General features: G+C 37.9%; 2 protein-coding genes and 1 pseudogene across 2 annotated transcripts; all 3 read left to right on the top strand.

Annotated features, from left to right (window-relative positions):
- The first annotated feature begins 5,908 nt into the window (after positions 1-5,908).
- On the top strand, positions 5,909-6,734 carry LOC104446348 (ethylene-responsive transcription factor 1-like). The gene has a single exon (XM_010060208.2). It carries the CDS (start codon positions 5,960-5,962, stop codon positions 6,638-6,640), a length of 681 nt encoding a protein of 226 aa, XP_010058510.2. The 5' UTR covers positions 5,909-5,959; the 3' UTR covers positions 6,641-6,734.
- Positions 6,735-19,928: 13,194 nt separating this feature from the next.
- LOC104444429 (ethylene-responsive transcription factor 1) lies at positions 19,929-20,864 on the top strand. The gene has a single exon (XM_010058099.3). The coding sequence runs from the start codon at positions 20,019-20,021 to the stop codon at positions 20,613-20,615; it is 597 nt and encodes a 198-aa protein (XP_010056401.1). The 5' UTR covers positions 19,929-20,018; the 3' UTR covers positions 20,616-20,864.
- Positions 20,865-22,310: 1,446 nt separating this feature from the next.
- LOC104444430 lies at positions 22,311-27,037 on the top strand (annotated as a pseudogene).

Here is a 27,037-nt window from a genome sequence, read left to right as displayed (position 1 = left end):
CATGCGCATTCTCTGCTCTTCCTATAAAAAAAAAAAATTATTTCTCTTTTATTGGACTTCCGCATCTCGAAATAATTGGACCAAAAAAATGATTTTAATATGTCAATTAAAGTTTCCTTCCTATCATTCAAAGGCACCGTCCATCCAATCGATCATAGGGAACACAATATTATTTTAATAATTTCATTAGAATAACTTTCCATTATAAGAAAATGGATGAATTGGTGATATACTCGCAGCTTCGTGATTGCTTGAATGGACAGCCACGGTGATTCCAAAAACACCTAATAATCTTTCCCAACATATTGTGAATGAATATGCTTTACCTTAAGACAATTAACTAGAGTAGAATTCGTAGAAAGAGTTAGGAAATGTTAAAAAGAACTACAAATGGGGAAAGTCTTTAGGATACCTACATACATACTAGTAGCATACTGAAGTACCAATGCTAGCAAGAACTTTGTTAAACTATCCTATAGTACTTGTTTACAGAATTTATATACTTTTTATATTGATGTAATCTCCTTCAAATGACAAGTTTTAGCTTTTACGTTGGATGTTTTGATATGGTATCGTATCATGGGATGTATATGCTTTTTATATGCATGTGGCTTAAGTTTTTAAGTTTGAACTTCTATGTAACTCAATTATAATGCACGATGATTCCGTATGAAATAATTAAATGATCATAGGGACTTGTAAATATTGGGTTTAAATTTCTTAGTAGCATAGTGTACTATTAATATGGTTTTATTTTTATTTTCGTTTTCTTCTTTTTTTTTTTGGTGAAATCAGTTGGCTTAGTATTGTGTTTAACTTGCTTTATTTCCTAGCGACTTATGTATTTGTTAATTGTTCTTGCATCAATTCATTTGTATTTTTTTTATTTAGATTGCTTTATCAAAAAGTAGCTTACTAATTTGCCTTTTTAATTGAAACAGTTCATTAAAGGGAGTTTAAAATAAGTTAACTCGATTTTTTCCTAAGAGTTAAAGCGTAAAAGCTTTTAGGTTGAGTTTTCAGAGAAAAGGCTGAACGCGAGGAGCTATAGTGAAAAGATACAATGACGTTCTATATAGATATCAAATAATAATATATACGTATATAATTTGTGTGCGTCTTGCCAGCGAGGAGTTAATCCTTGGATTACAATCCACATATTTGACCACATGACACGAAATTTTATAAGTAACCACGGTTTTCTTTTTCTGTTTTTTTCTAAGTTGTTCTAGATTACGAACGGACAAAGTTTTGAGTTACGTATAATACAAGTTTAGTGAGACATGTTAATTATTATAACATTTTTGTTGTTCAAATGAAATTAAAATAAACTATCTACATCATCTTCAACTCAATAACATTTTGAATTGAGAGTTGAATGACTTGCTCGAAAGCACAGCTCAGAACACATGAGCAACATTATGTACTCACACGTAACTAATAATCATGTTTAATCCTTGATTACAACTAGCATCCATATCACCACCGATTACGAATTACTATGTTAATCAAACGTGTTAATCCAATAATTGCTGCTTCCCTTGTTGTCATCGTCGCAGATTTAGATGTTTTCATTTATCAAGATCTACTAAACTAGGACAACCGCGAAAGACGAATAAAATCCATTATACAAACGGACAAAAAGCATGACTCCGCGCGATAAACATAATATAATTGAAAAAAGGTCCTCATGGGGGTTAATTTGATTAAATAAAGTAATATAACGTTTTACACAAGTCTTGGAGGATTTAAAAATAAAATAATGTTTCCGTATGGTACGGCAATTCAAGTTAAGAGCCAGGTTTCATATACTGTGTCGGGTTGAAATTTCGAGCTACGTTCCGATATTAAGCCTCTAGCTATGAATATTAAAATAATAATTTTCTTTTCTTTTGATTGATAAAGAAAAAAAAAAGAAAGAAGGAAAGACATATAACTACGATAAGACATATAACTACGATGTGCATTATTTCTGCTTTGGACGATGGACATTTTGCACGATCATTATTAGATGAGTGAAATACGAGGAAACTCGATTAAATATTGCCTAAGTTCAAATACAAGTGTTATCTTACGTCGGTCTACATGCAAAAAAAAAAAATTTACACTTGCATCAGATTGACGCAGGAGATGGAATTAAACTAAAGGAAGAGACCATGCTTCATCTTTTAGATGTATCACATTGTCTTTGACACACACATTTAAAGTTTAGTATAGTTCTTTAGTAACTCAATTTTTTCATTCCATTCTCATACTAGCCAGCAAGATAAAATGCAAATCTAAAGTTAAAACAACTTTTGAAAATTGAATATTTAATTTCAAGTAGAGAACTATCCACAAAAAACAGAAAAAAAGAGAGAAGAGATACAGTCTGACTTACTGTTTTCAGTAATTTCACGTTTTTATGGAGACGAGAAGTTCGGAAATTTTCCATGGGTCATTTGTCAAACATGGACGGTGCCTATTAATCGCCTCGTCACCTGGCTATGTGAATCACCTTGATAACATATGTATGAAGAACGTGCGATATATTCATTCAAAGTCCTCTTCGCTAGACCATTCTCCCGTGAACGCAAGGACAAATCGTGGCGTTCATTTTGCGGTCTCCCGTGAAGGCAAGGACAAATCGTTGCGTTCATTTTGCATCCTATCGCGCGAAACCTAGGAAAAACCCATTGAAGTTGTGAGAATGAGATGCTATTGGGAAATTACATCCCTCAAGTTTGAACACCTGAACGAAACCCTATTCATAATCTGACCGTATAGTTTAAAAGAGGAAAGTTTTGATGTGACTTTTGGTTGACTGAATATACGAAGCAACAAAAAAAAAAAAAAAACTTTGTTGGAGTTGGGTTCTTAATTTGACTCTGTTACAAGGGATTTCCTATTTTAGATAAGTATGTGTATATATATATAAGAAATTGATTTTGGTCTTAATCTATTGGAGCGAATAAGAAGAGTGTTAAGGTTTTCTCTCTATGGGTTTTCTGAGTGGGTTCTCTATGAGAGAGTGTGTGATAACACTTGTTGGTTTTGCTTTGAGTGTAATCTATTGCTAAGAAACATTTGACAAATTGAGTGATTGTAAAATCTATATTTATCTGAATTCATAGTGAATTCCTTGGTGGCTGGTTCTCTTCGTAGAGTATATATGACGCTCAAAAGCATGACTGCCTCATTTTTACTTTTGGAATGCTTCTCCTTAATAAAATTCTAGGGAGAAGGATAATCGGTCCGACTTGCATAATGTTCATCTTGAGATATTTTAGTTGCTAACATGCAAATATGATCGATATAGTTACATGTGTGTGACATTCCTCTATCTTCTCACAACCTCTAATGCTATGTTTGGTTGTTCGGACAATTTTACCGAATAGGATAACAAAAGGATATGATTTGAAATATCCTAAGCAATGTTTGGATATAACTCTGAAATACATGGATAGTCTAACTCAACTCTCTCATTGTCTATCTCATGGTCGTTGGTGGAGGAGATAAGACACCACAGAATCATCATCGTCCTCATCCTCCAGCAATTACGGGAGGTTAACGATTTCGCATCTGATGTACGCTGCTGCAGTTCTTTGTTTTCTTGTTTTGTTCACTCAATTTTCCTTATTCGCAGGTCGGCTTTTGAATTAATACTGTGAAACCAATACTTGAGTCCTCCACAACTGAACTCAATCCTTTGTTTCCGGTATGAAATTCTTCTTTGAAGTAGATCTAAACAGACTATCAGAGGAAAAATATAAAGTTCACAATTTGTTGAAAGCGCAGAACAAAGTACTAAATGGGGACAAGATGTAGACCCAAAAAGTCCCAACAAACAGAACTAGATTTCGATAAGCAATCCCGTTTCATAGACCCATCATAACCAAATTAAATGAGTCTTAAAGACGAACCCTCCCTTGCGAGCCCCTCCATTTAACCCATCACCGCCATCCTTTTATTCAGATTGAAAGAAGGCAAAAAGAGAAGGAAGAATGGACGGAATCCAGAGAGAACGATGTAGGAAGAGTTTGTTGTATTCTTTCATTATGAATCTGAATGTACAAATCTTCTAAGATATAATACAAGCTGTATTCTGTGTAAGGAAGTAAATGATCTAAAAAATCAATCTAATCAATCTAGATCTAAATCTAATATTTAATTGACATATACACACAAATCATGATCAATTAAGATCAAGGCAAACCGGACAATCCACATATCTTCCAACACAGATCGAAGCAAAAGTAGAGCGTGATTGAAAACAAGAGCAATGTTCATCGAAACTCTCGTTAACAGGCGCTAAAAATTTTCACAGATAGAATGGGGCCTTCAACCAAGAAAAAAAAGAACTTTAACTTATTGGAGGAAGTAAAGGTTTGGATGGTTGTGCGTGACGGAGTTGGAAGCAAAGATCTAAGGATGATTGGGGTTGAGGGCGGTGGTGACGAGTTGACAGCAAGAAGTGAGACCTGCAGACCTAGCGGGGACAACATCGAGCGACAAGCATCAAAATGAGTCCCTTGAGTTTTTCCATATTAGATATATCCTATATGATTTTCACTCACTCTCTTATTGAGAGTTTTTTTTTTTTTTATTTAGATCATACTCGGACATATCCGAATACAGTGTTCTCTCAAATAACAAATATAATAAAAATTGTCCTATCCAAAATTATATCAAGTCCACCCAATGAAATTTGAAACTCGCAGCTAGCTTTTATTCTTAGATCAACTATATCGCAACCTCAAAATTGGAGGTCAAAGGCAAAAGATCTTAAAATTGAGAAAGATCAGCCTTGATCCGAGGTAAACCCTAGTTGAGAGGGAGGGAAGGAGGGCGCCAGTAACGGGGGATGACGGGGGCATGCGGTCGTCAGTGAGAGAGGCGAGATGAGATCCACTGCCACGTACGTGTCCATTTTTTTTATGTGTCTATTTCCATATTGTTAATCCATGTGAATAAGGATAGTTGCGAGATTTATGATTGAATATATCAATAATTGACATTTGAGATATCAACATAGATATAAGGTGGAGTTGGTCTAAGGGATGCATCCGCAATGGGAGGGAGAGTAACATGTACCGGTAATTTTATAATATTTAACAAGTACAAGCCACGCGATAATTTGTTAAAGACACAAAATAGAAACAAATTGAGAAGAGACGCCCGTCAACCTTTCATAAGGAAATCACATTAGACACTTAATTTACAATTTATCAGTGTCGTATGCTCAACGGATTTGCATTATAATACATTTATTGAAATTGGTTTCCAAAGTGGGTTAAGCATGAGAGGGCTTTTAAATGAGTGAATCAATTATATTTGAGAACCAATCACAGTAGTTTGACATTTTACTTAATAATCAATCTCGTAAACTGAACTTAATTTGTTATTCTGTCATATTTTGATAGGGCCCAGCATATCTTAATTTGAATAATAGTTTCACACCCGTTTTTTTAATTTTGCTTGATTAATGATGAATACGTCATCGCGGGCATCATACCGTATATTTTTTTTTTTTTAAATGAAGCTGTCAGTAATTGCCTCGAAAGGGTTGTCTGTACGTATTGCACGTCACGCGACATGATTGGAAAAGGCAACCATGTGGCTTATATAATAATACCAAAAGAACAAGATGTACTATTTCAAGAAAGGGGAAAGTTACTGAGAGTCTTTAATATATTATTAGAATAATAATCTATTTCGAACTATAAAAAATTAAATAAATAAAAAATTATAAATATTTCTTCAAAAGTTTATGATTCATAATAACTTATTATTTTCATATTACTTCTAAAATTATTATGCTAGCAAAGTGTTTTTAGAAAACCATTTTATTGGACCCCCATGAGAATGCTATTATAAATACCGTCAAGTGTCGAACTCTCTCGCCACACAAACTGCTCGGTGCGCACAAAACCCTATTCAGTCCTTGTCCAGGCATTAGCCTCCGCTATTCAGGATCAACATGTCCACAGCAAGTTCGACGATGTCAGACTCAGATGCTGCTCTTTTAGAGTGCATTCGCCAGCATCTTCTCAACGACGATGACTCCGAAACCCTTGCGAAGATCGCTGAAAATGCCCGATTCCATAGCCCAGATCCAAGCTTCGACGCATCTTCATCGCCGGAGACAACTATGTCATTCGAGGCAAACGACTATGACGACGTGGACATCTATCTTGACGCCCCGAAAGATGCCATTGGGTTCGAATTGCCCAGCTCGTCTAATGGGCAATTGGCGGTGGATTACAGAGACGTCAAAGTGAATGAGGCACTGCCCGGAGGGTATCGCTATCGGGGAGTGAGGAGACGGCCATGGGGGAAGTATGCGGCGGAGATTCGGGACCCGAAGAAGAACGGCGCGAGGAGGTGGCTTGGGACTTACGAGACGCCGGAGGAGGCCGGGTTGGCTTATGACCAGGCTGCGTTCGCAATGCGCGGGGCTAAGGCCCGGCTAAATTTCCCTCACTTGATCGGTTGCGACGGGTTGGAGCCGGTGAGGGTCACTCGGAAGCGGCACCATTCACCTGAGGCTGAGAGCACCTCGCTGGATCCAAACTGGAGACAGGAGGACCTGACTGGCTTGGCAAGCGGCCCCGACGAGCTTAATGGCCATCTCCTGTCGTTCCAACAAACTAGGACCTGAAATTGATGAAATTGAGAGGTTTTGTATGATGATTTTTAGTCATTATGTTATGAACATGTGTATAAATGGTATGTTCTTTCTCTGGATATTTAGAAACGGAATTCTAATAATTTCTTCCACCAAGAAAAAGAAGCATACGAAAAACTCATCTAATGTCTGATTTTTCTAATTTGTGTTTCTTTAGGCGACAAAAACTAATTAGAAGAAATTCCGACGGGGGCTTAGTCAAATTTTCCGGAAAGAAATTGACAAGTGCTGGTGCAGATTTGTAATTTTCCACGATATCACACTAAAAAATTTGCACTCATACTGTTTTGAGTGGCCACCTAGGATAATAATTTATATGATAAGAAATGCGTTCGTTTATGCTCTGTTTGGAGAAGATGGGCATTGGGATTTCACGTCGAGGTAGAGCCCTGGGCTCTTTGCGGGATAAGGGTGGTCAGCAAGAAGGTTTTTGAATCAATAAAGGAAGAATGCAGCTCCTATTGAATCCGCTTTTGGGAATAGAAGGTTATTGAAGGCAATTTGCCTTATTAAATAGAAGAGGCTAATCGAGAGCCTAACTTGAACAAATAGGGGATTAAGGAAAAGAATTGGGCAAATAAATAGGTTCTTAGAGAGCTGGTGGAAGGCTCAAGACAGAAGAGCGATTAATCAAGTCCAACAATGGGTTTTTCAACAAGCCTAAACAAATTTTTGACTTTTTGCAAAAACAAAAAAGTTGTAATTTTATCCTTTTCTTTACCACAACTCCCATTGTCCCCATCCCAATCTTTTCCAAGTAGACTATTATTATCCTAACCTAGTTTGTACAGGATCAAAGGAAAACAACAAAAAAGAGTGTTCTTTCCCGTCAAAATTTATGATAATAATTAAATTTCCAAATATTATAAAAAATAACATGTCAATATTTATATTTTGTGAAGATTTTGGGTTTCCCGGTTCAAAAAGGATACAAAGTTTATCTGTTGAGCAATTTAGATTAAGTAAAAAGCAAAAACAATAAGACTATCCATACATGCCCTCCAAACATTAAAGAGTCGTTATTTTGTGTACTCATGGACAAATCACTGCCATTGTTTTGCTTCTAGTAGTGCTAAGCGAATGAGGATCTATCAACCGATGGAATGATGTTGTCGTTTTGTTTGCTCGATCAAGACCCTGAATCAAGTCGCAAAAGTCGCATTCTTACTTTTATAGATACTCCTATCTTATTTTTTGGCAAATCGAAGGTTTATCTAATGTTTTGACATTCATGTTGAAATATAAATATATAATTCTCTCTTGCTGACATAGAATATAACATGGCCCTATATTTTGGGAAAAGTACTAAAAAAGTCATAAACCTATTACATTGGTAATAATTCAGTTCTAAATCTTTTAATTTGATCAATTTAGTTCTAAAATTTTCATATTAATAACAATTGAATGCATCCGAAAGAAATTGCTAACGTAGGTGCTGGCTGTTCTATGTTACACGACCGGCACCAATGTGAATAATTTCATAAATTTTTAATAACTTTTTTCTTTTTTCTTTTTTTATTTCCTTTCTCCTTTTTCTTTTCCCTCCACCAACCTCCGTGATGGTTGATGGACGCCATAGGCCGCTGGTGAGGGCAAGGGCCAAGAGGCCCTTGCTAGCCATAGGCAAGATCTAGCGAAAGGACCCTTACCCAACTTGGTCAGCAAGGGGTGGCCTCATCTAGATGGCAACAGACCTTGCCCAAGCAAGGCCATCCCAACCCTCACCCTCGCCGGTAGCTAGCAAGCCATCAGCCATCACAAAGGCTGGTGGAAGGAAATGGAAAAAAAAAATATTAAAATTTCAAAACAATTATTAAAAATTTTATAAAATTATCTTTAACAACATCAGCCATGTCACGTAAACGATCGGCTTCTATGTTGGCAATTTCCAATCTAAATTTGCTGAATTGATCAATTGGTACCAATATTAAAAGGTTTAAGACTAAATTAGTCCAATTGAAAAGTTTAAAATTGAATTAATACCAATATAATATGTTTATGACTTTTTTGGGTACTTTCCCCTTACATTCTTTCCTTAATCTTTTTTTAAAGATGAACAATACTAAGGTACATGGAGAATAATTCTCGTCTTCCAATATTTTTAGTGCTAAGATAACCATTTGTCTCAAACACACTCATTTTCACAAGAGAGAATTTTCTATTTGATGATCCACTCAAGAAAAAGAAAATACCAATTATTAATTCCGACCAAAAGGGATAACGCAAAAACATTCAATTCAAGATCCTCAACAATTCATTCTCATAAGAGAAAAGAACTAGAGCATGAAATTCTGTGCATCATGCCCAAATTGAAATAGATGTTTCAGAGAGTACCTCCAAAATACTTATTAAGCATAGTAAAATGATGCAAAACATCACAGTTGTCGACATACTGACTTTTCTCGTGATATGTGAATGCAAATGGTGCATAAATTGAACATTTCATCACCACACGAGCTTAACAAGTATCCAAGGGACACCAATCAATATGTGGTTGGAATATAACTTCAAATATGGAACATCTAATCACATATTACCTGGACGGAAGCTCCAAAGTTTATAATTACTATAAAACGAGGCGACATCTTCCTGCCGATGCACCCTTGCGTGAAAGCTCTTTAAGGTTAACTTGATATTTTTTTCCTTAAAAAGCGTGAAAGCTTTGAGGATTTTCTGTAAAAATATCCTCTCATTAATAGTTTGACTTCTTTTCCTTGAATTTCGTCGCCGAAAGTTTTGAGTTTCCAGGGAAAAGATAGAACGCCTTCAGACTTTTACGGACGAAACTCGTGCATTTCGTCGCTCATTGGTGGAATGCGTTCGACTTTCTGGCGATGTAAACTGATTTAGCGACCGGGATATAACGATGAACGTGACAACTAGTTTTTCCGTCGCTAGAAGCTGGATTTCTTGTAGTTGGAGTGCATTAGTGAAAAGATGCAATGACGCATATAGATATTAGATAGTATTATATATATATATATATATATATATATATATATATATGTGTGTGTGTGTGTGTGTGTTTTGCCAGCAAGGAGCTAGATCCTTACATTACAATCCACATATTTGACCACATTACACGATATTCTATAAAGATCCTGATTTTTTTCTCTAAGTTCTAGATTACATTAAAGTGTAAAATAGACAAAGTTTCAAGTTACTTGTGATGCAAGTTTAATGAGACGTGTCAATTATTATAACATTTTTGGAGTTCACAGAAGATGAAATAAATTATCTATTCCATTCGTTTAATGGAAATTGAATAATTTTGAAAAATATTTTTCTAAAAATGATTGTTTGTATTGTTTAAGATAATTAACCAATAAAAAATGTTTTCATTATTAATAAAAATTTATATTAAATATTTTCGGGACGAAAAAATTATTTTTTTGATTTATTCATATTTGAATGCGATATATACGATCAATTTTAAGGAAATACTTATGCAAAATAAATGGAGCTTACATCCTCTTCAAATTCCTTGATCGCCAAAGTGGCCTGATTGAAAGTAAATCAAAATTGACCAATAACATCTTGAATCGAGAGTTAATTGACTTGCTTAAAAGCACAACTCAATACAATCGAGCGACATTATTTACTCACACATGACTAATAGTCATGTTTAATCCTTGATTATAACTTATCGGTTTGTTGGTTTGGTTTGGTTTGGTTCAGTTAACCGATAAAAACTGAACCGATAAAAAAAAAATCGGTTTTTAATGAGAACCGAACCGAAAAAACCGAATTTTTCGGTTCGGTTCGGTTTTTGACACCCCTACATGTCACCGCTAATTACGAATTACTATGTCTATTAAAGGTGTTAATCCAGTAATTATACTTACAGCTTCTCTTGTCGTCATCGTCACAGATTTAGGATTTTTTTTTCATTTATCAAAATCTAATAAACTAGCACAGCCGCGAAAGACGAATGAAATCAATTATACAAACGGACAAAAGGTTTGACCATCACATGATAAACAAGATAGAAATGAAAAAGATCCTCATGTCGGATCATTCGATTAAATATGAAGGAATATAAACCTTTACGCAAGTGTTAGACAATATTATTAAAAAACTATTTCTACATGTTACGGCATTTCAAGTCGACAGCCAGGTTTCACACACTGTGTCGCGTTGAAATTTCGTGCTTGCTTTCGAGTTGAAGCCTCTAACTGTGAATATTTGAATGTGGTTTTTCTTTTCTTTTGATCGATAAAGATGCCAAATGAAAGCACGTATAATATGTTGTCAGGAAAAGTTCCCAAAAAAATCCAAAACATATGAAACTAGTGATTTAATTCTAAAACTTTCAAATATTTTTATATTTTATCAATCTACATGATTGTCAATGATCTTACTGTTGAGAAGCAAATGAATGTAAAAGTAAAATTATTATTCTTATTAAACAATATTACAAACTCTCTACCCACACCACTCGCATACACGTCTCACATGCCTCACCACTGCACACACTTTTCTACACAAGACCCCTATCACTCTACCACTCTACAACTCACGCCACCTACTCCCACTCACACACTCACGTGCACACTCCACTCACACACACACTCACACAAGGGGCAAGAACCCCTATTTATAGGGTGTAAAGTCGGTGAGAAAAATCTGGAGAGAGGGGCAGAGAAAAGTTTGGAGAGAGGTAGAAAAATCTAGTGTAGTAGAGAGAGGGAGAGAAATCTGGAGAAATTCAGAGAGAGAGAGAGGCGGTGCCCCTTTTTTTTTTTTTTTTTTCTGACACTCCCCCTCACCGACTACTCTCTCTTAGCATGGACATTGTGATCGTACCAAGTTGCCTTCGAAACTCTTCGAATTTTACAACTCCAAGACCTTTGGTGAAGATGTTTGCAACTTGATCATCTGTTTTTGCATACTCCATCTTTATCTCGTCTTGTAATACTTTTTTCCGTAGGAAATGATAGTGCACTTCTACATGCTTGGTCCTCGCATGGAAAACTGGATTCTCCACTAAGCTTATGGCTGACAAATTATCACAATATATCTGTGTAGGTTGATTTATTGGTTGATGGAGATCCTCCATTAACTGTACCAGCCATATACTCTCTTGTGCTACCATTACTGTTGCTCTATACTCAGCTTCTATCGTAGATAGTGACACAGTTGCCTGTCTTTTGCTGCACCATGACACTACTGCTAATCCGAGGCTAAAAATATATCCAATAGTTGATCATCGTGTGTCACGATCTCCAGCAAAGTCAGCATCGCAATAGCCTACAACTTCACATGATGCTTCTTTCTTATACAAAAGCCCAAAATCAAATGTACCCTTTACATACCTTAGTATGCGTTTGACTGCATCTAAGTGAGGCTTTTGTGGCTTCTCCATGAATTGACTTGCTACTCCTACTGCAAAGGCAATATCAAGCCGTGTTATGGTCAGCTAAATAATGCTACCCACCAATTGCCTGTACATAGTTGAGTCTTCCAATTCTCGTCCTTCAATTACACATAACTTTACATTTTCATCAATTGGAGTAGATATAGGTTTGCAATCAAGCATCCCGAACTTGTCTAGGAGGTCTCGTGCATACTTCTGCTGACATAGGAATAATCTTTCATTGGTCTTCTCAATCTCGAGTCCCATGAAATGTTTTAATTCTCCAAGCTCTTTCATCTGAAACCGCACTGAAAGGTTGGTTCTTATTTGGCATATCTCCTCTTCATTATCTCCAGTGATGATTAGATCATCCACGTAGATTAATATTATTGCAAGCTTGCCATCTTTTGTCTTCACAAACAAGCTCGAGTCTGCTAAGGCTACAGAATTACCAGTTTGCACCAAAAATTCAGCAATCTTCCCGTACCATGCTCTCAGAGCTTGTTTTAAGCCATAGAGGGCTTTCTTTAACTTACAAACATAATCTGGATGAATCTTACTTTTGAAACCATCTGGCTGCTCCATGTATATATCTCGATCTAATTCTCCATGTAAGAAGGCATTCTTCACATCCATTTGCCATAATTTCCACGACTTGCTACAAGTGCTAGTAAGACTCGAACTGTAGTGATCTTTGCTACTGGACTAAATGTCTCATCATAATCTAGGTCGTACTTTTGAGAGAATCCTCGAGCAACTAGTCGTGCCTTATATCTTTCTCTCGACCCATATGTCGAGTTTTAAGCTTATAAACCCATAGGTCTCGGCACTAAGTCCCATGTTTCGTTCTTTCTTAGTGCTTTATCTCTTCCTCCATAGCTTTCCTCCATTCTATGCCTTGTGAGGCTTCCTTATATGTGGACGGCTCAACTACTCCAACATCTTTGGTTAGTGCTACATTTGCATATTTGGGATTTGGTCTTCTTTGTCTTGTTGATCTCTTAACTTGAGGTTCCCGTTCTTCAAGTTCTTCCATCTAACTTGGTCGAAGCTCTTCTGTAGTTCTCAGATGTACACCAGTTCGCCATGGGCTCTTTGATTTTTCCAGTGACTGTGCTCTTACTTATTTTCTTCCAGTTACATTATCATTTCCATCTTCAATTGGCTAGCCCTTATCAATCTCGTCATTTTCTTCTATTCCTTCACGAATCTCTTCTTCAACTTGTTTTGAATTAGGTTGTGATGACCACCAAGATGATAGTTCGTCGAACACCACATTTCTGGAAGTGTAACACCTCCATGTTGTAGGGTCACAACACTTCCATCCTTTTCTTTGATCATCGTAGCCCACGAATATGCAGCGAACTGCCTTTTTATCGAATTTGTTGCGAAGATAGTCTGGCACGAATGCATAACATACACACACAAATATTCTAAAGTGACTTACCATGGGCTTGCAATTCCACAACTTCTCATGAGGTGACATAAAGCCACACCTTGCTTGAGGTAGTCTGTTGATCACGTGCACTGCCGTCTTCATACACTCAGCCCAAAACTTGGGTGGAACATTCTTTGCATGCAACATACTCCTGCATGTCTCTGCCAAATGCCGATTCTTTCTTTTGGCAACTCCATTTTGTTGTGGTGTATTTGGGCAAGTAAATTGCCGACGTATCTTCCATTCTTGAAGAAACTTTGTAAAGTCATCTGATGTATATTCTCCCCCATTATCCGTGCGAAGGTATAGTATTTTCTTGCCTACTTCATATTCTACTTTTGCTTTAAACTCCTTAAATTTGTTTAATGCCTCAGATTTTTCTTTCATGAAGTCGACCCAAACGTAACTGGAGAAATCATCGATGAATGTTATCATGTACTTTGATCCTCTGACCGATGGTTGCTTTACTGGTCCAAATACATCTGAGTGGATAAGCTCTAGAGGCATCTTAGCTCTGAATGTGGACTCTTCATATGGAAGCTAATGTGCCTTCCTATACTGGCATCCAGTGCAGATGACATCTTCTTGGACTTCCAAGTGGGGGAGACCTTTTAGCATACCTTTCTTCATCATCACCTTTAGTTTATGGTAGCTCACGTGCCCAAGCCGTGCATGCCACAAATCGGGCATTTCACTCCTTCGAGTTTTGTCCACGTATGCCATCTGAGCTGACATCACGTAGACAGACTCTAATCGACACCCCTCTATGATTGGTGCACCAGTAGGTTTCAAATTGTGGTACACCTTAATATCTCTAGGACCGAACACCACATAATTGCCTGAGTCTGTAAGTTGTGCCACAGATAATAGATTCTTCTTCATTCCCAGCACATGGTACACATTTTTGAGTTCTACTTGATGCGAACTGAATTGGGGTGTTATCATTGTTTGGCCCACATGGGTAATCGGCAACCTCGAGTTGTTTGCGATGACAACTACTCGTCCACCTTTGTACTCGCACATGTTTGATAGCTTGCCTTGATCTCCGGTCACGTGATTTGAGTACCCTGAGTCAACTATCCAATCTTCATCATAATCAATCAATTTATCACTTACCGTGATGAGGGCCATCGCATCTTCTAACTCTATGATGGAGGAGCTTGCAATCTCTTCTTGTTCCTCCACTACAAAGGATGCTTGGAAATCCCACTCTTCTTCGCTATCATTTTCCTTAGATGCCGCAACGTTTCTTTCAACTCTTTTGAACCGACAATCTCTGGCAAAGTGACCTACTTTGCCACAGGTGTAACACCGTCCATTACACCTTCTATTCTTCTTATCTTCATTGTCGTCCTTGTCGCGGTCTTGACGAGCTCCCCCTAGTCGAGATCCAATTCCTTCTATTCATTTTTACCATTCTCCATGACTTTTCCATGGTTTGCCATCTCTTGCACTTGCTCTATTTCTATTCTCGCCCTTGAACCCTCTTTTATTACTAAAGAGGGCACTTTCATCCTCCTTAATTGAGACCTTAGAAATTTATTTATCTAAGGCTTCTTGGTTGATGAATATATTCTCCAACTCTGTTAGAGTTGGCTCATTTGCCCATCCACGGGCGGCTGTAACAATACCATTATATTCCGGCCTTAACCCATGAATTATTCTTCTTCTTATTCTTGTCTCGGAGATGGCATTCTCATGATCTAATTTTGAAATTTCTTCACAAATAGTTTTAACTTTAGAAAAGTATTGACTTATCGTCATACTTTGTTGCGAGACTGATAGGAGCTCGTTCTTCAGGCATTGTAACTTGGCATTGTTTGTCCTTGCAAACAGTGTCACTAAGTTATCACAGGCCTCCTTCGAGGTCTTCGCACTCTTTATGTGTTGTAATAATTCATCTTCAATAGTCACGGCAAGAACATAAAGAGCCTTACCTGATTTTATGTTCCATTTTCTTAATTCGCTATCATTCGTGGGTGGTGTGGTGTTGCTCCCGCCAACGATATCCCACAAATCTTGACCTAGCAAGTAATATTGCATGTGGGTACTCCAATTATTATAATTTGAGTTGTTGAGCTTCTCGACGCCACTTACCGAACTTGAGAAATTCGCCATCATGACTTGAGTATAATGCCTCGGACTATACCAAGTAAGCCTAGTCCCAGACCAACCGACTTCACAATCCCGGATTGTGCACTGGCAGAACTCCAATGTACTCCGCTCCTTTGCTCCTTGGCTCGACGATCCCTGACTGCCTTGCTCACTTACACTGGTCCCCGACCATTATCTTCGCACGATCTCCGACGACCTGCTCTGATACCAATTGTTGAGAAGCAAATGAATGTAAAAGTAAAATTATTATTCTTATTAAACAATATTACAAACTCTCTACACACACCACTCTCATACACGTCTCACACACCTCACCACTACACACACTTTTCTACACAAGACCCCTATCACTCTACCACTCTACAACTCACGCCACCTACTCCCACTCACACACTCACGTACACACTCCACTCACACTTCACACACACACACTCACACAAGGGGCAAGAACCTCTATTTATAGGATGTAAAGTCGGTGAGAAAAATCTGGAGAGAGGGGGAGAGAAAAGTCTGGAGAGAGGGAGAAAAATCTGGTGCAGTAGAGGGAGGGAGAGAAATCTGGAGAAATTCAGAGAGAGAGAGAGAGGCGGTGCCCCCTTTTTTTTTTCTGACACTTATGTGAAAGGGACAATATTGCTGTAAACATTTTTTAGTACTTTTTTTTTATCTTTCTTTTCTCTTCTTCGCCCTTTTTTTATTGGATTAAATGCCAAAGACCCTCGCTAGCAATGGACAAGGGTGTCATGGCCCTAGTTTGATGCCCTCATTGGCCACAATGAGGTCGTCACAACCCTCGTCCAAATTTGGCAAGGGCTGCGACGCCCTTGCTTTGGTTGGTGAGGGCTTGGACGAGGGTCATGACAACTTTGTCGGCCAAAGAGAGGGTGTGCACAATCCCTTGCTCGATCTCGGTGAGGCCACGATGCCAAAATCCAGCAAGGGCTTGCAGCCCTAGCCTAGTGCCGGCAACTCTTGTCGACCATCAGTCTAACAAAAAGGTAATGAAAAGAAAATTTTAAAAATAATTTTTAAAAAAATGTTCATATCAACGTTAGTCGTGTCATGTAAGACGGCTAATGTCTACATTAGCAATTTCCCACCTAATAGGCTGGACAGATTCAATTAGCAAAATGTGAAAAAGTTTAGAATTAATTAGCACAATCGAAAGTTATATGACTAAATTAGCACAAGTGCAATAGTTTTATGACATTTTTAGTACTTTTCCCCAACGCTGTGCATTATTTCTACTTCGAGGCTTAGTACTGCTCTTAAGTTTTAGAGTTGATTATTTGACTTCAAGTAGGGAATAGATGTGCTTTTTGGAGCTTTGAAAACAGAGCGCTAATTATTTCTTTGACAAAAAAGAAAAGAAAATTAGAGACAAAATAAGGCGTGACTTGCTATTTTCAGTGATTTCACGTTTTCATGGTGACAAAAAGTTAAAAGAATCCTTGGGACTTCAGTCAAACTTGGAGGCAAAAATTTGACAAAATGGTTTTTTTTTTAAATTTATACTCCTTTTTAATTAGGGGTAAGCATTGGTCTTTAGTCCACTCTGAACCGTCCCTAGACCGGCCTGACTTCCCAAGGTGATTGGGTCAATTCTTGGTACTAGGATCCATGGACCCACTTCCCTATGTGATTGGTCCTTGATCCGAAAAATTTAGGGTTGGTCTAACCCGGACCAACTCTGTAATTAATATTATATATGTATATATATTATAAGGTTAATATCCTGAAAAACCCCAAATTAGTACATGTGTGACAAATTTACCCCAAATTTTTTTTTTACCATAAAAAGTCCCAAACCGGTACACCTGTGACAAATTTACCGCAACTAATCATAAAAAATCCTAAACCGATATGCTTGTGACAAATGTACCCCAAACTAATTTATTAAACCGCCAAAAACCTTAAACCGGTGCATTTGTGACAAATATACCCTCCATTAAATTGGATTAATACAACAAAAAATTACAAAAATTGTATACATGTGACAAACGGAGAGTAAAATCTCAAATCGATACACTAATCAGTTGTCACGTGTCATTTAACTTAATAATTTGACGGTAAAATTTAACAAAAACTAACATATGGTAAATTTGTCATAAGTATACCAGTTTGGAGTAAATTTGTCAAAGGTGTACTAGTTTTAGGGTTTTGGCGGTTAAAAAATTAGTTTTGAGTAAATTTGTCATAAGTGTGCCAGTTTTGAGTTTTTCGGAGCATTTACCCTATATTATATACTATATATCTAATATGTTATAGATTATATGCTTTTGTCTACTTTAAATTCTAGCGTCTTTTCTTATGTTCTCTTCGTAGTTCAGTTTATTGTGCAAATTAGAACATAAAAAGAAACTTAGTCCTAGTTCGACGGGAGAAAGAAAAAAAACCCTCTTCACTCAACTCAGCCTCGTTCACCTGCCTTGACCTCTCTCGCCTACTTGCCTTGTCATTGGCCTCTGCTCACTCACCTTGTTGCTTGCCTTTGTTTCCTCGCCTAGCATGTTTGTTTTATGGTTTGTTACTTTTAGCAAGTGTAAATTCCTATTGTGATTTTATCTTCTATTTGTGTTTGATATGTACTGGTGTTCATAATTTTGTTATTCAATGTCGCATTGTTGGTGGATATGTAATTTAAAATAGTACGTTTGTCATTTTAAGGAATATAAAATATGAAACCAAAAATAAAAATAATCAATTAATTCCGAATTGACCCCAGAATCGAACCATACTCATAGGGATTGGTCCAGTCCTCAGTCCTAAGCTCCACAAGATCGATCCTTAGTCCCAAAAATTGAAGACCAACACCATGCGAGTCTATCCTTCAAATAGGTATTGGACCAAGCCAACCCAGATCATGCTCACATCTATTTTTAATCACCACCTCACCTAGCTATTTGCATCCCATTAACAACATATGTATGGAGAATGAGTGATCCATCATACGAAGTCCTCTTCGCTAGATCATTCTCCCAGAAAAATGACGACCAAGTTGTTGCAAGAAGGATTTGCTCCAATTAATATGTCCCAAGTTAAAACCTGTTAACAAAACATGATCTATAACCCGATCATATGATTCAAATAAGGAAAGTATTGATTTGACTTTTGGTTAACCGAACAGTAGAAGCAAAAACCGTGTTGGAGTTGAATTCTTCATTTGAGCCAGGAGTGTCATATTTTTTTATGCAAATATTATAAATATAAGAGACGGATTTTGGTACGAGTCCATTAGAGCAAACAAGAAAAGTGTTAAGATTTTCTCTACAAGAGATTGTAAGATAACAATCCGCAGTTTTCTTTAACTGTAATTTAGAGTTTGGAAATATTTGAGTAATTGAGTGATTGTAAACTCTGTATTTCTCAAGATTAATAGTGGATTTCTTTGTGGTTGGCTTTCCTTGCAAAGTACATATCAATCCTTAATGTAAATTTTCAGTCTCTTTACTGTTCCTCATTGATTTCTCTAATTTCTCTTTTTTATATTAGACTTCAATTGCAAGATTCATCAGCTTCCACTTATTTAATAATAGCCCTACCGAAGACCTTGAATCGAGGCATCACGGTCTCATTTTTACTTTCTGGATGCTTCTTCCATCTGGACTTCTGTAATATTCATCCTAAGATATTTTAGCTCTGAGAGAGAGAGAGAGAGAGAGAGAGGCTCACAAATAATTTACAAAATCATTGATGTGTACAAACAAGCCACGCAAAGAGAATCATGTGTACAGTAGACACGCGAGATGGAAACAAACAAAGGGGAGATGCCCATCACCTTTTCATGAAGGGATCACATTAAACACTTCTTTTTAAGTAATTTTCTTAACAGATTGGCATCATGATAGATTTACCGAGATCGATTTACAAAATAAATTCATTATGTAAGGGCTCTTAAATTAGTGAGTTATATTCGAGAATCAATTACAGTCCGACACATCACTTAATAAATTAATTTTAATTTGTAATCCAATCGCATTGTGATAGCATTTCTCTAGATTTTCTTCCACGGTATCAGCACGTCTTAATTTGAATAATAGTTCCCCACCACCATTTTTTCACTTTCTTGATCAATTAATGATGAATAACGTCATCATGGACATCATGCTATGATGTTAGGTATTTAAAAAAGTGAAGCTGGCACCGAAAGGCTCAAAGACCGATCGGTAACTACTCCACCCCCACATGATTAGACGAGGCAACCATGTGACGCGTATAATAAAACTGATCAAAAAAGACGAAGGACCAATTTAAGAAAGACTCTAGTTTTTTTTTTTTTTTTTTTTTTTTTGGGTCTGAAAGAAAGACTTTAGTTGAGTCCCCATAAAATGCGATTATTTATGCCGTCAAGCGTTAACTCTCGCCGCCCAAAAACTGCTCAGTCCGCACATAACCCTAATCAGTCCATATCCCCGCATGATTCTCCACTATTTAGGATCAACATGTTCGCAAGAAGTTCGACAATATCAGACTCCGATGCTGCTCTTTTAGAGTGCATTCGCCAGCATCTTCTCAACGACGATGACTTCGAAACCCTAGCGAAGATTCCTGAAAGTATTCGAATCCATTGTCCAGATTCAAGCTTCGACGCATCTTTGTCGCCGGAGACAACGATGCCTTTCGAAGTGGATGATTACAATGATGCGGACATCAATCGTGGCCCTCCGAAAGACGCCGTCGGGTTCAAATCCCCCAGCTCGTTGGATGGGCAAATGGTCATGGAGCACGGTCATCCCAAAGTGAATGAGGCACTGCCCAGAGGGTGTCACTACCGGGGAGTGAAGAGACGGCCATGGGGGAAGTATGCGGCAGAGCTTCGAGACCCGAAGAAAAATGGCGCGAGGAGGTGGCTCGGGACTTACGAGACGCCATGGGACGCCGCACTGGCTTACGACCGTGCCGCATTCGCGATGCGCGGGACCAAGGCAAGGCTAAATTTCCCTCACTTGATCGGGTGCGACGAGGTGGAGCCGGTGAAGGTCACTCGGAAGCGGCACCACGCACCTGAAGCTGAGAGCAGCTCGCTGGATCCGAAGTGAAGAAAGGAGGACTTGGCTGGCTCTGTCCACGATCCCAACGAGCTTAATGGCTATATCTCCTGTCTTTCCGATAGAGTGGGACTCGTAATGGACGAATTGAGAGGTTTTGTATGATGATTTTTTAGTCATTGTGTCATGAACATGTCTTAAGCGTATAAATGATTTGTTCTTTCTATGGAGATTTGGAAACGGAATTCTAATGGTTTCTTCCACCAAGAAAAAGAAGCATACGGAAAACTCATTTGTTTCTGATTTTTCTAATTTTTCTTTCTTAAGGGGACAAAAACTAATCAGAAGAAATTCCGACGGGGGCTGAGTGAAATTTCCTGGGGAGAAAATTGACAATTGTTGGTGCTGATTTGTAATTTACCATGCTGTCGGACTAAAAAATTTGCACTAAGATAATCATTTGTTTGAGAGGCAATGTGTTCGTTTATGCTCTGTTTGGAATGGGAATAGGGAAAAAAAAATTTGAGGGGAAGACAAAGAATATAACATAATTTTTAAATTTTTTCACAAAAAAAATTCATTACCACACCACTCATGTATCCGCCTCCCGATCTTTTCCAAGCGGAATGTTAATGTCCTAGCCTTGTTTGTACAGGATCGAGCTAAAAAGAAATCTTTCCAGTCAAAAACTAAAATACCAATTAAAATTTCGAAAATGAAAAAAAAAATCATGTCAACATATATAAATATATATAATTTGTGAAAACTTTAGATTTTTCAAATTAAAAAGGATTCATATTGCACCTGTCGCAAAATTTAAATCAAGTAAAAAGCAAAAACAATAAGCCCATCTAGTAAAAAATTGTCCAAAAAGTTCTAAATCTATTGTAAAGTATCAATTTAGTCATGAACCTTTCGATTTTACCAATTTAATCATAAATATTTTAACAAATAATTAGTATAATTTTCCAAGCTAATTTTTACCAAAAACTACTAATATGGCAATCTAGTCAATGTTGATTATCCTACATGGCGCAACTAGCATTGACGCGGACAATTGTTTACTTTCTCTAAAAAAATTCCAAATGTTTTATTGATTTTTTTTTTATTTTTTTCTTAAAAGAGCATATGAGCCACCAATCAATGGCAAAGGGTCAATGACCCTTGCCATCCAGGTGAGGACCTTGAAACCCTTGTTGAATCTAGCCATGGTGAGGGTCTCGCGGCCCTCATTGTGGCCGGCAAGCAATCATGACACCCTCGCCTCGCCAAATTTGGTGATGACCTACGAGCCCTCATGCCACTACTTGTGAAGACAAAACATAAAATAAAAAATAAAAATCAAAAAAAAATCTAAAAACAACTAAAAATTATCCAAGTTAGTATCTCGATCGTGCCATGTAGGACAACTTATGCTAATTGGAAATTTATGTTAGTGATTCTAGCCAAAATAAGCCGAATGACTATATTGGTATTTTTTGAAAGGTTTATGATTAAATTGATAACTTCTCAAAAAATTTAGGACTAAAGTAGTACATTGAAAAATCTTAGAAATAAATTGTCACAATTGAAAGATCGAGAACTGAATTGGCTACCATGTAATAAATTTTATCAGTACTTTGCCGACACAGGAGCGGGAATTATCAGGACTTTGCCGGTATATCGATCCTGCTCATTATCAATTCCACCATCAGCTTCGTTGAAGAAAACAATGCTGGCAACGCAGCCGCAGCTCCGATGGCGTAAATGGCCCAAAAAGCCAAGGTCTCTTCATCCATCTCGCATAAAATTACAATCAACACCGCTACACTAATAAGACTTCAGATGTCACACACCGGCCAACGGGCTTGTTCCGACCGTTTTACTGCTCTTTTCCAGTCCTGCGGAATGGGAAATGGAGCGATGAAGGGGCTTCGGCATTAGTTGCTGGAGACATAATTAGTATAAAACTCGGCGACATCATTCCTGCCGATGCACGCTTGCTTGGGGGGGATCCTCGCGTCGGCCTAACTCATCGTCCTTAATTAGTCGAATGAGCGGCCCTTTAATATGTTGCCGTCGTAATTCGATCTTTGAAGAGACGCTCTGATATGCGTATATGATCAATTGATTCTTATATTCCTAGATCAAGCAAAATAGAAGATTATCATGGTAAATCGTAAACCAGCTGAGCTTTATGGTTACCTTTTGCCAATCCTTCTAATGTGTTAAGTTGATTCCCGTAAAACCTTTCAGCTTCATTGGGCGGTTTTTGCATCTCCTACTTGTTTGGACGTAGCTCCTGGTAAAAGATGACTTTTGGCAATTTATAACTTGTAGTCTGCACTCACCGGAGAATGACTTCCGGTGACAAGAGATCCGGGCGATGGCATGTACTTGGGTTCAACATGTAAAACAAGGAGAAATTGGATCAGTTGTCATCGCAATTGGTGTCTGCACTTTCTTCGGGAAGGCAGCGCATCTGATCAAGACTACTACACCTCTTGGCCATTTCCAGCATCTCCCTCTTGTTGTAATATAATACGCGAAAACGACAAAATCTTATAAAGAATTGTTCAAATCCTTAGTTACATAGAGTACATGAAGTTCGCCGTAATGTTGTAACATCCTTCTCCTCGGCCACCTTTATTAACACATCATTCGACAAATTTCCATTTCCTCTGCTTTCTCAAAGACTTTCATTATAATTAGCAACTCATCTAGTGCCTTGGCTAAATCTTGAGTTGTCAATAGGACATGCATTTTGATACAAGCCAAAGTTTTTTGTTTCATTAAACTTATCAATTTTAGCTTTCGTCTCAGACATAAATGCAAAAATAATTGCAATAGCAGAATTTCTAGATAATAATCAAACAAACAAAAGCCTCAAATCACAATCAAGAAATCTAATCCCAAGCTCTGCTACGCAGAAATGACAGGATCTTACAAATTAAGTCAGTGCGAAATAACCAGAAAAATAAACAAAGAATAATAGGACACTAAAAATTTATGTGGTTCGGTCCGAATATCAGTACCTAGTTAATCGTAAATAATCCACTATAATCAGAGAATTAGAGTTTGTCAATCAAAATTATATTTATTTACACGCTCGAGTATTTTTCACGCATATATTTAAGTCTAAATTCAAAAGTGTTCATAAATAAAGATATAAACGCACAACACAAAATCAAAACAAAGGGCTTGCGTGCGGTGAAAGACCGGAGCATACGGCGATTTGCTTTTTACTGTGCAGCTCTGTTCTTTGTGCGGCTCCAAGGACGTCAACGTATGTATGTGCGGCTCTTCTTTGGCTTAAAGGAACCCGAAGGATTCTTTTTCCCTTTCATACGGCGTCTGCAGGAGACCGAGAGAAGATATATTATTTCTTGGCAAAAGTCCTCTCTGCCCCCTTATTTTATCCTTTAGCGCAAGACTAATCCAAATCAAACTTGGATTCCCATATAATAATATTTCACTCTAGATAATTACGGAGATCCAATGCCAAAGAATAAGAAAACCAAATCTGATTCAGTATAGGAAATAGCAGATTTTAAACAAATCAAAATCTTTCTACGGATAAAGTTTCGTAAAAATTCAAACCGAGATATAGTTTAACACGTCCGAATAAATTTTCTTGATTTAAAAGAACTCAATCCACTGTAGCCAAGACATTAATTCACAGTATCAACTATCATTACGCATATAATTACATCTTTGTTAGTTGCCTCTATTATGGTACAATGAACCATTATAATCTTCATGAGGATTCTCATATTTCTGCTTCCAATTTCAAGTAATGACGGTGATACGGAATTTCTGCATTTGCTCCATCGCTATAGGGATGTTCATTGAGATAATTGTGATATATGGCATTTAGAAAAGGACTTACCGTGTCAGCATCGATAATTTACTTGTCCTACTCATCGAGATAATTGTGACATATGTACAAACCCTACCCAGTTTAAGAAAGATTCAACGCAACCAAGCCCAATGCCCAGTTCTAAGCAACTAGCAGATGATGCACCTCAAGGTTGTTCTCACATTGAAAAAGTGGATTAATTGAACAAGTCAAAATATTGCAGATCTTCATTGAGGATGTCGATGAGGATATGGTTGTCCTCCTGACAGCGAGAGCTTCTCGATTGGAGAACCACGACGCCATCGATTCAGCAATAGTTTGCATGTTGGCGGACCCCAAGGAGGTATTCTTGAATCTCTACATTGAATTTATATACAGCTGTTGTCGAAGAAATCGCAGCTTACTGTATCTTACTATTGCAAATCGCCTGAAGTTCTTTGTATGCTCTGTGTGCTTCCTCATGTTAGGCACGATCAGGAATCCAAGAAGTTCACTTTCTTCCGTTTAACCCTACCGACAAAAGGACCGCGCTCACATACATTGATAGTGCTGGGAAGATGCATCGTGTGAGCAAAGGCGCACTGGACAAAGTAAGAGATTAGTGAAGTCGATAGTTAAGAGCCAACAATGAGATGAGAAACTTGCAATTCGCGTCTGCAAACACTCGGTGGTCATATTTTTGTGCAGATACTCAGTTTGGCACACGACAAACCGGAAATTGAGAAGAAGGTACATGCCATAATCGAGAAGTATGCGGACTGTGGACTGAGATCACTGGCCGTAGTCCGCTAGGTGATCAATCTGTCTGACTAGCTGTTTCTTTGCTCTGGTAGGCAAAATCAAAACGCGTTTTGTCATGTTGTGATTCTTTTGTCATCGTCAGGAAGTGCCATCTAGCACCAAAGATAGTCCCGGCGGCCCCTGGGAATTCGTTGGACTCTTGCCTCTTTTCGACCACCTGCGCCACAGCAGTGCCGAAACAATCAGAAGGTCCCTAGACCTCACCGTGAGTGTTAAGATGATAATAGGTATCGCACAACAGCCACAGAAGCTATGAGATTCGAATGTATCAGTGGATTTTCATTAAAGGCGCGTTTGATAACGTTTCTGTTTAAAAATTGTTTCAGGGAACAGAAATAAAAAAAAAAAAGTGTTTCTGTTCCGAGGAACAATTTTTTACCAGAAACACGCGTTTGGTAAATTTGTTCCAGGAATAAAAAATGAATAGAAACACGTTTGGTAGATTTTAGACCGGCCGACGGGGGCGAGCTCGGCCTCGCCGGAGGCCGGCGACGCTCCGGCCAAAGAAAAAAGAAGAAGAAAAGAACAGAAAAATGTTTTTTGTTTCTTCAAAAGTATTTCTGGAGCAAGAAACAATTTTTTTTTGTTTTTCATTTCTGTTCTTTTTGTGTTCCGGGAACAAAAAATATGATTTTGAACAAAAATGCAAACAAACACGTTTCTGTTCTTTTTTTGTTCCCGGGAAAAAAAAACAAATTTTCTGTTCATAAACAAAAAAAAAAAAGAATGAAAACATGCAGGCCCTAAGAGTTTAGGAAAATTAATGAGCTGAGTATTGTTACTTTAACTCTGTTTCGATTCAGGTGACCAAAAGAAACGGGAAGGCGACTTGGAATGGGGTCCAATATGTACCCTTCCTCATCCCTCCTTGGGATTAGTAAGGATCAGGCAGTTGCAGCTCTCTTAACTGTTGAACTAGTCGAGAATGCTGATGGTTTTTGCTGGTGTGTTCCCCGGTATGCCCTGTTGATTATCCTATCTGATCTTGATTCAACTTGCTCACATTCGTACTTCTTTACTCGATCCAACCTTCAGAACACAAGTATGAGATAGTGAAGAGACTGCAGGTGCAAAAGCACATTTGCGGAATCACTGGCGATGGTGTGAATGACGCACCAGCCTTAGAGAAAGCCAATACTGGGATTGCCATGGCCAATTCCGCAGATGCTGCCCGAAGAGCTTCTGATCAAGTGCTCATGCAGCCTGGCTTGAGTGTGATCATCGCCGCCATCTTGACAAGTCATGCTATTTTCCAAAGAGTGAAAAATTATACGGTAAATTTCATTGTTGCAAATGAAAACATGCTCAAGAATTAAGTACACACATATGGGAGGACTCAAAGTCCAGAAGAATTGGCATTCATATCTTAATTTTGTTCCAGATATATGCCGTATCAATCACCATACGTATGGTGGTAAGATTCATTAACTTTCCCTTAATGTTCTTGGAAGTTCATTACACATTATTGTGGGTCAACCTTGTATTAACACGTCAGTAACGTCGCAGCTCGGGTTTATGTTGCATACGTTTTTCTAGAAATTTGAATTCCCAACCTTTCGTGGTTCTTGTGATTGCTATTGTTAATGATGGTTAGTTTCGATACTCTTGTTCCTGTCTGCTGTGTTCAGGTTTGTGGGCGAGATGGCTTGTGTCGCTTGTTTTTGCATTAATGGCGATGGCTCTACAGGTACCATCGTGGTGATATCGAAAGAAAGAGTGAAGCCTTTGCCAAGTTCCAGCAGCTGGAAACTCAATGAAATTTTCACAACCGGGATCGTCCTCGGTGGATACTTGGGTCTGACCAGTCATTTTCTTCTGGGCAGCTTATGAAACT

The sequence above is a fragment of the Eucalyptus grandis genome, chromosome 5, assembly GCF_016545825.1.
Source record: "Eucalyptus grandis isolate ANBG69807.140 chromosome 5, ASM1654582v1, whole genome shotgun sequence".
NCBI lineage: Eukaryota > Viridiplantae > Streptophyta > Magnoliopsida > Myrtales > Myrtaceae > Eucalyptus > Eucalyptus grandis.
The sequence above is the reverse complement of the archived record's forward strand: the minus strand, read 5'-3'. Positions and strand labels throughout refer to the sequence as shown.